General features: G+C 29.9%; 1 protein-coding gene and 1 pseudogene across 1 annotated transcript; one reads left to right on the forward strand and one right to left on the reverse strand.

Moving 5' to 3' along the window:
* Nucleotides 1–1,537: 1,537 nt before the first annotated feature.
* On the forward strand, nucleotides 1,538–4,037 carry LOC139815969 (uncharacterized). The gene is made up of 6 exons (XM_071783258.1): nucleotides 1,538–1,658; nucleotides 1,869–2,029; nucleotides 2,173–2,391; nucleotides 2,458–2,711; nucleotides 3,556–3,670; nucleotides 3,748–4,037. Exons 2-6 carry the CDS (start codon nucleotides 1,909–1,911, stop codon nucleotides 3,900–3,902), a joined length of 864 nt encoding a protein of 287 aa, XP_071639359.1. The 5' UTR covers nucleotides 1,538–1,658; nucleotides 1,869–1,908; the 3' UTR covers nucleotides 3,903–4,037.
* Nucleotides 4,038–4,051: 14 nt separating this feature from the next.
* On the reverse strand, nucleotides 4,052–6,376 carry LOC139816404 (putative nuclease HARBI1; annotated as a pseudogene).
* Between the last annotated feature and the right edge of the window lie 7,409 nt (nucleotides 6,377–13,785).

Raw genomic sequence — 13,785 nt, forward strand, 5'->3', positions numbered from 1 at the left:
GTAGATATTTTCTTGCAACCCAATCAACCAACATCTTAGAGAAGCGTTCTTGCGTGAATGATACCTATACGTATAATATATTACATTTACTTATTTATTTATTTATATATTTAATTAATTAATTATTTATTTATTTATTTAATTATTTCTTTATTTATTAATTTTCATTAAAAATAAAAGTTACTTTATTTATCGGTTAGCTTTTATAATATGATCTCTGAATTTATTGCGATGGTTATAAAAGTAACGAAAATAAGTGTGCAAATTAGAAATTCGCACATTCCTTCTTCAGCATTTTTTTAATCTTAAAAATATTCCTTTATAAGGAAGCCAAACTATTATACACTGTTGGAAAATTTTTGTAGGTTTGTTAAAAAAGGTCCTTGTTAAAATTTTTGTGTAAAACAATTAACACATTCATGTGTAGATTTAACATATGTCTGCTATGTTAAGGGGTAAAGCCACTCTAGAATTTTCAAAAAATTGATTTTTTTTGGTTAAACGATGCTTTAAGGTCTTAGAAATAAGGTACACTTGGTTTCAAAGCTCGAAAAAATCTCTATTATCCCTTTTTCGTAATCAGTCTGCCGCCGCGTTCACATCTGTGAATGGTGAAACTGAAACTTTAAACGCGTTTTTTTCGAAATCGTTTTTTTAAAGTCGGGCGGAATCAGAACTCGAACACCTTTTATCCGATTGACTTGAAATTTTGAGTGAAACTTTACAATAACATTATCTTTAGAAGTACCTAGGGATTTTGCGATAAGTTGAACAAAACTTTTTTTATAAACAATTTTGTGCGACATTTTTTAGCGAAAAATGAAGCACTTTTTTCCAACATGCATTATTCTTACAAAAAATGATATTTCGCAATTCCCCTAGGTACTTCTATAGAAAAACTTATATATTTTTCAAAAATCTTTGAATTTTTGTTCCAGCTCAGAAATTATAGGAGCTTCGATTCCGCCCGTTGGACGCCTTCCGCAAAAAAGCACTTTGGAGCAATTAATGGCTCTGGTGCCGCCATTTTGGCAATAAATGATTAATAAAAATTTTTTTTATACTTTAATATATAGATAATAAATATAATTAAACCGATTTTCATTTATGATTATTGTATATTTCTGAAAAAAATTATCAAAAATTGGCTTTTTTTTGGAACTCTAGAGTGGCGTTACCCCTTAATTGAACTTAACAAATTTAAAATGTAAAATTATTAAAATAATTTAAAGAATATGTTAAAGTAACACAATTTGAACGTATTTATTAACCCTTTAGGTCCGTACGTGCCATATTTAGCACGTTCACTTTGGACCGCTCCCAAAACTCGTCAATCTGTAATATAGCTAAATTATCGTGCCAGTTCCATTTATCGATCCTAGATAAAGCTGTAAGTATTAAAAAATTCCTCTCCGCCCTTACGAAAAAAACACCTTAAATAATACCCAAAAAAATCACCAAAAAATAATGGCGTAATTTTGGATCCCCAAATGGCGTTTACACCATGGGTGCGTTCGAAAATATATTTTTTGGTATTGGGAAAAAAATAAGATTGGCAGCATTGAAAATTCCCAGTCCCAGTGCTGCGTTTCGTTTCTCCCACTGGGACACTGGGATTGCTTTAGCAGATGAAGAACATATTGCTACTTATGTGAAAGGTAAAAATTGCTACTTAAGGTATAAAAGAGATAAATAAGTAGTTAATAAAGTATATAGTTATTATATGTAAAATGTATAGTTATTATATCGTAATTGAATACATAAAATAGAATAAATCTATTCTAACCTTTTTTTAATATATTCCTCTTTCTCTCTTTTTCATAAATTATTTCTTTTTATATTTAAGCATAATTGTATAATATTTACAGAATACTTCTCTTGTTATTACTGTCAAACAAATATTAAAAAATGAAATCTGTGCAATCCATGAAGAAACACAACCCTCGTAAATTGAAATTAATTGATGCAGAAACCAACATGGAATATGAAATACAAGTTAATGAAGAAGATTTTAATCGCGCTTTTAAAGGTACTATTTCAATTTAACTATTATATGTAACATATAACTATATTTTAATAACATTTTAATATAATTTCTTTTCTTAATTATATAATGTAATTATATTATACACTTTTAAAAATATTAATATACATTATGTTATTTTTATATAGATTTAAGATTTGCTAATGCTCTATTACAAACAGTCAAATTTCCACAAACATCCACATTTTCAAAGAAACATAGTTCGAGCACAATTGAGGAACCCAGTTGTTCGGGAACAAGTGCAAAAAATATAAACCTCATGATATCTGACGATTCAGATATTGAGATTAATGAAACAAATAATGATGTTTCAGACATTGAGAATGACACAAATGTGTCAAATATAGGTATGTTTAAATTTCAATAACAGAAATTTAGCTTGATTTATTAAATATTTACTTTTTTATTTTTAGATTCAAATGATAAGTGGACACATAACGCAACACTTTTGTTAATTTTGTCATATAAAGAAAACTCGCATATGTTGGGTAAAGGACCCCATAAGAAAATGTGGAATATAATTTCTCAACGCATGAAGGAGAAACAACTCAATTTTACTGCGACTCAATGTTATAATAAAATGGATACTTTGAAAAGGCGATACCGTCAAATTACAGACCACAACGCTCAAAGTGGAAATGATAGGAAAGAGTGGATATATTTGGAGGTAGTAAACTTATAATAAAACTAGCTTTAACCATATAGATATATATACAGATTGATATAATTCAAAAAATAAAAAATCTAAAATATAATATATATACAATTATCTATATAGAGGTATGTTCCGGGACGTTTATATATACATATATATATATCAGATATATAGGACATATTTTTCCAGGACAGTCCTGGAAATACAAATAAATAATTTTTCATAATTAAATCAAATAATTTTGCATATAAGAGAATTTTTTCAATTATGTGTGTCGAGTTGAAGTTTATATTTTATTATCTTAACTTTAACATTTTCTCTTTTGGTTGCTTTAAGTACTGATTTAAATACAAATTACAAACATTATAAATATTTTACTTGGCATATAATAGATTTGTTATTTACTTATAAAAATTTTTTTACTTTTAAAGTACCCACCGCTTACCCGCTATATTATTAGCTTTCATATATTTTTTTAATTCTATAATTTATAAAATCTCGGGAGAGAGAGAGAGAGAGAGAGAGAGAGAGAGAGAGACGTGTATATGCGCGTAGGTGCGTATGTTGCGTGCGTGGGTGGGTGGGGGGGGGGGCGTAAAACAAAAAAAGCCGCGACATTTTTATCCCTGAAAAACTTGCAACATTTTGGTACCAATTTCGAGAGAATCGGCCCATAAATGTGGAAGTAGTTCGCGTACATACAGACAGACAGACAGACAACGTGACTTATATATACATATAGATATTCAAAATTATAAAATATACAAATTTTTAAGTTTAGTTATTAATAATAAGAATTTTGATAATTAAAAATATATGTCATAACTTTTTTTCTTAAAATATATGTACATTTTAGCCATTAGACGAGATCTTTTTCGACAAACCTTGGATAAAACCCATATCTGTAGCGGGATCAAACATTCGAGAACCTGAAAGCTTATTCGATGACAGCGACAGTGACCCAACAAACAGTAAGTAGCTAAAAAATGAATATATTATTATCTTTTTACTGTTTTATTTAAGTTAATAACTAACAATATTTTTGTAGAAAAAAAGAAAATGTCATTACATGAAGAAAAAATATCTTATTTGAGGACATCACTGGAAGAAAAACGTTTAAGACGAGAAGAAACGAGAACTTATAGAGCAGAAAAATTAAAAATTTTGAAAGATTTGAAAAACATTTTTCAAACAAAAAAGTGATATAAGCATTTAATGAAGTCTTAACGTAGTGATTAACTTGTAATTTAAAGACAATATTAAGTAACTACTTTGTATCTTAAGTCTTATATGTGTATACAAAGACTGTCTTTATATATATAAATACATTTAAGATTTGAGATACAAACAGTTATTATGTGTTACAAGAACATAAAACATTGTCTTGAAATTACAAGTTACACATTACACATTCAGCTAAGGATCTTAGGAATGCGGTATGCCTAAGTGTAATGCAAAGTACAAATTAAAACTATAAGTAAATTTCTACAAAACTATACATAAAAAGAATATAAAAGTATTGCAAAGAAGTATATTAAAAACTAAATTTTACAAATATACATATATTTATGAGATAGGAATTAAACTTTAAATATTATCTTTTATTTAAACACATTATCTATTCATGTTGTGATATTAATAATTCAATTAATAATTACTAATAGTATTGTGATAGATTACTACTAAATATAACTTAATTAATTATTCTTTTCATTACTTTTTATTATAAAAATGTATTTATTTAACAATAAGTTAAACGATGTAGTTCTTATCTCTTATAAGTCAACACGTTCCTATTTATTATAAGTCAAAATGTAATTTATTTTTTATTTACAAGATGTGTTGATCCTTTAGAATACTATTGCTTATTAAACGTTCAAATTTTTTATTTGTTATTATTTTCGTAAATACAATAAAAAGTAATAAATATTAAGATGTCCATTTATATATTTATTTCTTCATACAGTTTATTTAAAGACTGCTATAAAAACTAATATACTTTATTACAAATATTTATATATATGTATACAAACATACACACACACACACACACACACACACCCCCCACACTACATGTATATACAAAAGTTGACTAATTTCTCTCTTCCAAATTATTATTTGTAATTATTTCCATTAATCGATTTCTTTTTATATTTCCTTCTTGTTTTAGTTCATTTGTGATAGCCATTGGTTCCATTTCGTTTAGTATGTCATTCACAACAATAGGAATTTCGATAGCATCATTTTTCAATAAACAAATGTTGTGTAATATACAACAATTTAGTATATAATATGGAACTAAATCTGTCCTTGTCATTGGCAACTTATCCAATAAATAACGCCATCGTCCTTTCAGTAATCCGATTACTCTTTCTATGATTACTCGGGCAGATGACAAACACTTATTAAATTCCTTCTGTCTTCTGGTTAAATGGCCATTATCATAGAAAGGTACCATGACATTTTTTTGTATGGTATACGCTGCATCACCCAATAAGTGACTATCCTCAGGAAAAAATTCTGGAGTACAACATTGTTGTACTCCAGAATAAAGAAATACTCGCATGTCATGTACACAACCTGGCATTCCAGCAAAGACATGAATGAAAGACAAATCATCTTTACAAATTACCTAGAAGAAAAATATTTTTATTAATAAACATTTCGCTGCTTCTAGATGTTGTTTTTTTAATTTACATTTATATAGTTTGTAATATTTATTATATCTTAAATTAGGATATCTATAATAAACAAGAAAAATATACTTTTGCCTACTTGTAACTGTATGGAGAATCTGCCTTTTCTGTTTATATAGCTATTAGCATCTCTTTTTGGTCGAGCAATGTTTATATGTGTCCCATCAATGACACCTAAAATTTTTGGAAATCCATACAATCTTTGCATATTTGTCCATATTGTTTGAGCTTCTCCATAAGTAGGCCATCTGATAAAAACATTTCGAAGACTATATAATGCTCGAACAACTCTTTTGACGCTAACCCATGCAGTTGATCTGGCAACACCAAATCTTTCGCATATGGAGCGATAAGAATCTGGTGTTGCCAAAACATAAATAGCTATTAGTAGCTGTTTTGTTGCATTAATTTGCTCTCTTCCATGGAATGGAGGTAATTCTAATTTGGGTCCAATTAAATGCAACACAAATAAAAAGTATTACGTTCCATCCTGTAACAAATAATATCACATATTATATATATTAAATTAATAAAAACGTATATTTTATATTAATATATAATGATATTAAATAAAGTGACAATTTACCTAAAATGTGACTTAAACTCAATATTTGTATATCTTGTAACAATATTTTCCAAATAATCTGTTATTTTTGGTACTATTCTTCTTTCACCTCTATTATTATCTCTATTATCGAATAAAATATTTTGTAATTCTTCATTATTATCATCACTGTCTGAAGAAGAGGAACTACTTGAAGATTCAAACATATTTTCGAGTAAATATACTCTTCCATGATATCTAATTGCAACAAGTAGGTTAAAATTTCAGCAGTCGAGCAGTCCCAGTGGGAGAAACAAAACGCAGCACTGGGACTGGGAATTTTCAATGCTGCCAATCTTATTTTTTTTTCCCAATACTAAAAAATATATTTTCGAACGCACCCCATTTGAGCGTTAACGCAAAAAAAAACACCAAAATTTTCGGTGTCATTTTTGGTGTTTTTCTTGGCGTTAACGCTCAAATGGTGTAAACGCCATTTGGGGATCCAAAATTACGCCATTATTTTTTGGTGTTTTTCTTGGCGTTAACGCTCAAATGGTGTAAACGCCATTTGGATATCCAAAATTACGCTATTATTTTTTGGTGTTTTTTTAGGTGTTATTTAGGGTGTTTTTTTCGTAAGGGTATATATTTCATAAAAAACGATATATATATATATATATATATATATATATGTGTGTATATATATATATATAAATTATAAAATGCAAGGTTAAAACTTTGACTTTTTATTATAAAGTCACATTATACATATAACTTCGAATTATACATAGATATAGATAAACCATACATACTCGTCACTGAGTAAAAATGGCGATCATGCGACTCTGACGCCGCGTCCATTTACCGACTTTGACTATAAATATACCAGATACATACATTGTGTGACACCGGATATGCCTTCGCTTTGTGGTGTGTGTTGGCAGCATGTGGAGGAGATCGGAAGATGCGCTGGGCCTGTATTCCGTTCCTACCTACCGATAACTGTCGGTTCGATTAAGCGTCGTTGCGCTGTAGAAGCTGCGCCAACATGGCCGACCAGGCCGACGCCGTTAACGGCACTGACGACGAACAGAATATGGCCCCTGCGCATGCACTAGCAGCGCATCCCCTTCACATGCTGCCAACGCACACCAAAGCAAAAGCACATCCGTGTGCTGTCGAGCGTCTAAATCATTAGTTCAAACAAATAATTAATGTAAAATAAATATAAAAAAAAAACATTTAAAAAATATCATCTGTTGTTTGGGTATATATATATATATATATATATATATATATATATATATAATTCAAAGTTAGATGTATGTATAATGTGGCCTCATAATAAGTTAGTTTTAATTTTGCATTTTATAATTTTTATCTTTTGTTTTATAATTGGGTGTCAACACTAAAACCCGATTGTCGACACCAAAAGTTAGGTGTCGACATTCAAAGTTTCGGTGTTGACACTCAACTTTGGATGTTGACATCAAAATTTGGGTGTTGACACCAAAAGTTGAGTGTCGACACCAAAATTTGGGTGTCGACACCAAAAGTTGAGTGTCGACACCGAAACTTTGGGTAACGACACCAAAATTTGGGTGTCGGCATCAAAAGTTGAGTGTCGACACTGGAACTTTGGGTGTCGACATCAAATTTTGGGTGTCGACACCAAAAGTTGAGTGTCTACACTGAAACTTTGGGTGTCGACATTCAAATGTCGGTGTTAACACTGAAAATTTAGGCGTTGACACCGAAAATGGCGTATAAACGCCCAAAGTTGGGTGTAAACACCAAAATCTTGGGTGTTTTTTTCGTAAGCGCGTTTTCGCTTGAAACCGCCAGAAATCCAATATGACGAGAGCGTCTCCGGCGAAAACCACAACAGCCGAAAGTTGACAGTATATTTGTTGAAAAAGCGGTAAGTAAAAATATTTTTTCATAATTCTTGCGATACATTCCTGTAAGAGAAAGGTTGGCCGCATGCAGTGTGCATGATAGTAGTTCGATTTATGCAATATAGAGGAAGGGGCATGGACGCAAAGTTGAATGTGCCAAATATGGCACATTCGGCCTCAATGTATATAAATTTGGAAATACACGATAACATTATTTTGTCGTATTTTTTCGTATTAGAGACAAAAATGGAGACGAGGCTACTATACAAGAAAGAAACGATGGATAGGCAACTGCAACTCAAACAGTTTCGGTTGGAAGTAGCAGAGAGTCTCTTGCAGTACGGTAAACAAAAACGCAGACGTCCATCGAAAGCTTTTATAAATAAAAAAATCAACGCACCTTGATCTCAGAGACCTAACGATTTAATTCGTTACGATGGCGTAGGCCACTGACCTACTTTCAACGATGAACGATTGCAATGTAAGCACTGCAATAGCGGCAAATTTAGAATAGTTTGCTGTAAATGTAATGTCGCATTGTGTGAAAACGCCAACAATAATTGTTTTTATGCATTTTAACAAGTAAGCTACGGATTTGACGAATATTTATGTAACTCAACATTATGTGTGTAATAAATAAATATCTTTCAATTTTTTAGTATACCGAGAAAACTTCCATTTCTTATACCCATAGGTCCGAATGTGCCATATTTGGCATATTTAGAAAATTTTATTTTCGGAGAATTTTTCGAAATAAAACCTATTGATTGTTAAAATTGAGCACTCTTTTAGTAACATATCAAGAGGGCACAATTTTGACTCACCGGGATCTGGGTCTCGGACTTAAAGGGTTAAATATGTTAAAATTTACAGAAAAAGGCCGTTGATTTTACTTTATAACAGAAGTAGGAATAAAAATTTACAGAAAAAGAGTGTTGATTTTATCTTACAATCTTAACTTCAACATAAAAGTTATGTTAATTGTACACATAATTAACCTCAAATTACGATCAGAATTACATTTCCTTTCTGTTGAAATATTTTAACATAGTATCGGTGTTACCATTTAACACATCCATGTTATGTTAAATTAACACAAAAATTTGAGTGGACCGTTTGGGACATGCGATTTATGTTATATTTAACACAAATTTTCCAACAGTGTATGTAATAATTATGCTTTAATATAAAAAAAATTAGTTTCCTCAGAAGAGAAAAAATATCTTACCGATGTAAGTTTTGATTTTGATCCATTATTAGCATATATTAGTTCATAAATTTGCGAATGAGCATTTAAAAAATGTTTTCTTATTCCACTTGTATTACCATCTTTCATTTTCACTTCTTTTTTCTCTGATGTACATAATTTACAGACTGCGATTTTACCTTGATTTTCTCGTTTTTCAAATAAAAATGCTTCTAATAATACTTTTTTATCACCAGTCCAATAATCTGTGGATTTGCTTTGATCAGGAGTACAATCTCTGTCATCCTTGTCATTTTGAATTTCATTTTCCATATTTGTCGTTTTTTCTATAAGCGAGTTGAAAATAATAATAATGTTAATGTTGGCAATATTGTTATGATAATGGAGGCAAATTAGACCAAAAAAGTGCGTTATCTCGGAACCGGTTAAAACTACTCGGATTTGAACGTTTTTTTTTAATGTAGGTAATTAAAAACACTACAATGTTTATGGGTTAAAAATTGACGCTTTAATTTATTAAATAATTATTAAATAAAAATTTATTAAATAAACAATTAGCGTCAATTTTTAACCCATAAACATTGTAATGTTTTTAATTACCTACATTAAAAAAAACAAACGTTCAAATCCGAGTAGTTTTAACCGGTTCCGAGATAAAAACCTAATTTACCTCCACTATGAGTATAATAAATATAATATATAACACAGGACTACAAAAAAATTTTTTGGAAAATTAACTAGGATCAGAGTAGGTGTTTCTTATAGATTTTTGGTCACTGAATCCGAATTTGTAAACCGTTTTGCTCCATTACGTCTAGGTTTTTAGATAATCGAGAAAAATAGCGGAAAATCTGTGAAAATTGAAATAAACATTTGAAGAAAGAGCAAAAGTATAACATCAAAGAAAGAGAAAAGGTATAACATCAAAATGCGGTCGCACAACTGATTTAAATATATTTTGGTAAGTTAAATAAAAGGATGTTCAGCAAAAAAAAAAGGATGTTAAAAGAGGGCCGATTTTCGCCCAAAAAGGTGTAAGTAAAAGAAATAGTGTTTTTTAGAGATTTTGCTTTCCTGAATATGATAAAGCTATTAAAAAGTTTGTGGTGCTTGGGAAATACTTTGAAAATTGAGCATTGGTGTATTTACAGAAATTCGGATGATATATGCTATATCACAAAATGTACTGGTGCATGAAATATTTTTTGGGGAGAGGAAAAAAGGGGGAAAAAAGAATGTTTTGTGCGTGTGCGTGCGGGTGTGTGTGTGTGTATATGTGCGCGGGTGCGGGTGCGTGTGCGGATACGAGCGTGTGCGGGTGTGCGCGTGTGTGCGGATGTTTCTATAAGAAACACCTACTCTGATCCCAGTTAATTTTTCAAGATTATTTTTTATGGTCCTGTGTAATTGATAAAGATATTAATTATGTCTTACGTGATATTTCAGCGAGTCGTTGCTTTTTATAATAAAAATTATTAGTTTCATTATTACTTCTCTTCATATCCATGTTACTGTCATAAATAACGTGAAATGAATTATATCTCTTTATAAAAGAACAGATAAAACGAGATAGTCGATAGTCTCGAACATCTCGACATAAAATTCGAGAATATCGAGAAACGAGAATCTCGGCCCGTCGAGATAAGAGAATTTTTTCAATCATTTGTCTTTGTTGACATTAACCCATTGGCTGTGTAAGAGAATTTTACTATTTGGGCCAAAAGTGTGTTGAAAAAAGAGTTTATCGGATTATTATAAAACTTGATACCCTTATGTTTTTTGGGTCTCTGAATCCGAATATGATGTCAGATTTACAAAATTCAAAATGGCGGGTCCAATATGGCGAATCAAAATTACAAAAGATAGACGGAATATTATTATTATTATTTCGAATTTTGAAAATCTGACTTTATATTCAGATTCAGAGACCCAAAAAACATAAGGGTACCAAATTTCATAAAAATCAGACCTTTTTTGTAATTTTGATCCGTCATATTGAATCCGCCATTTTGAATTTTGTACATCTGACTTCGAATTCGTAATCAGCGACCCCAGAAACCCCCAAGTAACAAGTTTCAAGCAAATTCAGAAAGTTTTACTTTGTTTTTTCTACGTTGCGGCTACAGCCATCATACACAGTCAACGGGTTAAATCTCGGTATCGGTATTTTCTCGTTTTGTCTCGCTCGAATGCATCACTAATTACGAGGATGTAGGCTCCAAAATTCCACAAATTTTGGAACCTATATCCTGGTAATATTCAAGTGAATTCTAGTTTCATAATTCCCGGTCTATATATAATCGAAAAAAAAGTGGTAGTATTATACCTCGAAAAAATTTAAGTAACAAGTGGTAGACGTAATCTTTATATCTCGAAAAATCTCGAAAAAATCTAAGCAGTAGTATCTTTATTTCCGAAAAATTATAACTCAAGTGATCTATCAAGACACATCACAAAATTATGTTACCTTATCAAAAAGAAGAGTCGCGCTTCAAGTGATCTATTACAATTACAAAAAAGAAATGATATATCTTTAAATTACAGCGCCAATTACAGAGAGAATATATATATTGCCTCAAAAAAATAATTGTTGCACTACTTTGAAAAATCTTTAAATTGTGTTTAAATTTAACAAGGGAATACAAGATATTTAAATACAAAGTTTACATGTGCATTTTTTAGTGGTCACAAAGAATTACAGGGGTAACAGTACAAAATAAAAATATTTTATTAAAATACATAAATTTTTCTTGTAAAAAAACTTGGCGCTGCTAGACCTCGAAATTTTAAATAAATAAAGACAACAATAAATAAAAATACGTCAGAGAAGAATGCGATAAGAGTAATATTAAATGATTATCAGCGTGGATGTGCGAGTGAGTGATATGGGTGTGCGTGACGACGCGGACGGCGGATAATGCGGCTTATAATTAAGTAGAGGATAAGTTTATTAATTTATTTAAAATTTCGAGGTCTAGCAGCGCCAAGTTTTTTTACAAGAAAAATTTATGTATTTTAATAAAATATTTTTATTTTGTACTGTTACCTCTGTAATTCTTTGTGACCACTAAAAAAGACACATGTAAACTTTGTATTTAAATATCATGTATTCCCTTGTTAAATTTAAACATAATTTAAAGATTTTTCAAAGTAGTGCAACAATTATTTTTTGAGGCAATATATATGTTCTCTCTGTAATTGGCGCTGTAATTTAGAGAGATATCATTTCTTTTTTGTAATTGTAATAGATCACTTGAAGCGCGACTCTTCTTTTTGATAAGGTAACATAATTTTGTGATGTGTCTTGATAGATCACTTAAGTTATAATTTTTCGAAAATAAAGATACTACTGCTTAGATTTTTTCGAGATTTTTCGAGATATAAAGATTACGTCTACCACTTGTTATTTAAATTTTTTCGAGGTATAATGCTACCACTTTCTTTTTTTTTTCGACGTAACAACATATAGGTACACTACTATGCGTGAACTTGGCGCCTTTTTTTACCTTTTTTTTAAAAAAGGTAATTTTGTACGAATATTACGCCTTTTTGTAGTATTACGCATTTTATAAACAGTATGTACAGGGTAAAGCTATTTGGAGGTATAATACTACCACTTTGTTTTTTTCGAGGTAACAACATAACAGGGTAACAACATAATACATATACACTACTATGCGTGTACTTGGCGCCTTTTTTTACCTTTTTTTTAAAAGGTAATTTTGTACGGATATCACGCCTTTTTGTAGTGTTACGCATCTTAATCTTATAAACAATATATCTTATAATCTTATAAACAGTATATACAAGGTATGAAGCTAAAAGTGTTACGGACTATTATTATTTCTAAAGAAAACAACAATTTAATATTTTGCTTAGTTTTTTAAAAATAATAATCTGTAACCCTTTCAGCTGTACACCTTGTATATATTTTTCAATTTAAACATAAAACATAATCGCAATATAGCACGATTAATGTTAATAAGTCGTTAACTGCAAAATTCTTTATTTATTTTTATTCGCGTGTCTTACTGAATGTTGTTCGCAACTGTATATGTACCGATATCTTCAGGTATCGATATTTTTGATAATTACAGATGGACACCTGTAACACGTGTCTGAAATTTACCCGATTTGTTTATTCTTTTATTCCCTTCAACTAATCGCAAATTAATTCTATTTGATAAAAGCAATTCTGTTAAATTTCTCATACATAACGCATCGTTTATAATTTTCTATTATAAATATTAAATAGTACGATATATATATATATATATTCGTACTCACATCCTTGAAAATTATTTCGAGAATTCGAGCGAATGTGACAACTAGATAAAATTATCTTTCATATTTTGACAGTTGAGTAGGAACATATTTGAGTTGGCGAAAAATGATTATCTGAAACCGCACGTGTGTGTGTAAATAATTCAGTAGAAAATATATAATCTTTATTTCAAAATACATTTGCACACTACGTACCAAAAATATATAATATGATAACGTAGTTTTTGCTATTCAATTGATTGAAATTCAGAAATAAAAAATATTTAAAAGTATATAACTATGTCAGTCAATAAAGAGACATAGACGCAAATTGAATCATATATATTTAATTGCCTGCTCATTAAATATAAAGTGCAAACACATGGAAATTGTATATTTTTCTATACTTAAATACAATAGGAAGAAATAATTAAACAAGTATCCTTGCATAGGAATATTGTGCATAATTTTTACA

The sequence above is a fragment of the Temnothorax longispinosus genome, chromosome 7, assembly GCF_030848805.1.
Source record: "Temnothorax longispinosus isolate EJ_2023e chromosome 7, Tlon_JGU_v1, whole genome shotgun sequence".
NCBI lineage: Eukaryota > Metazoa > Arthropoda > Insecta > Hymenoptera > Formicidae > Temnothorax > Temnothorax longispinosus.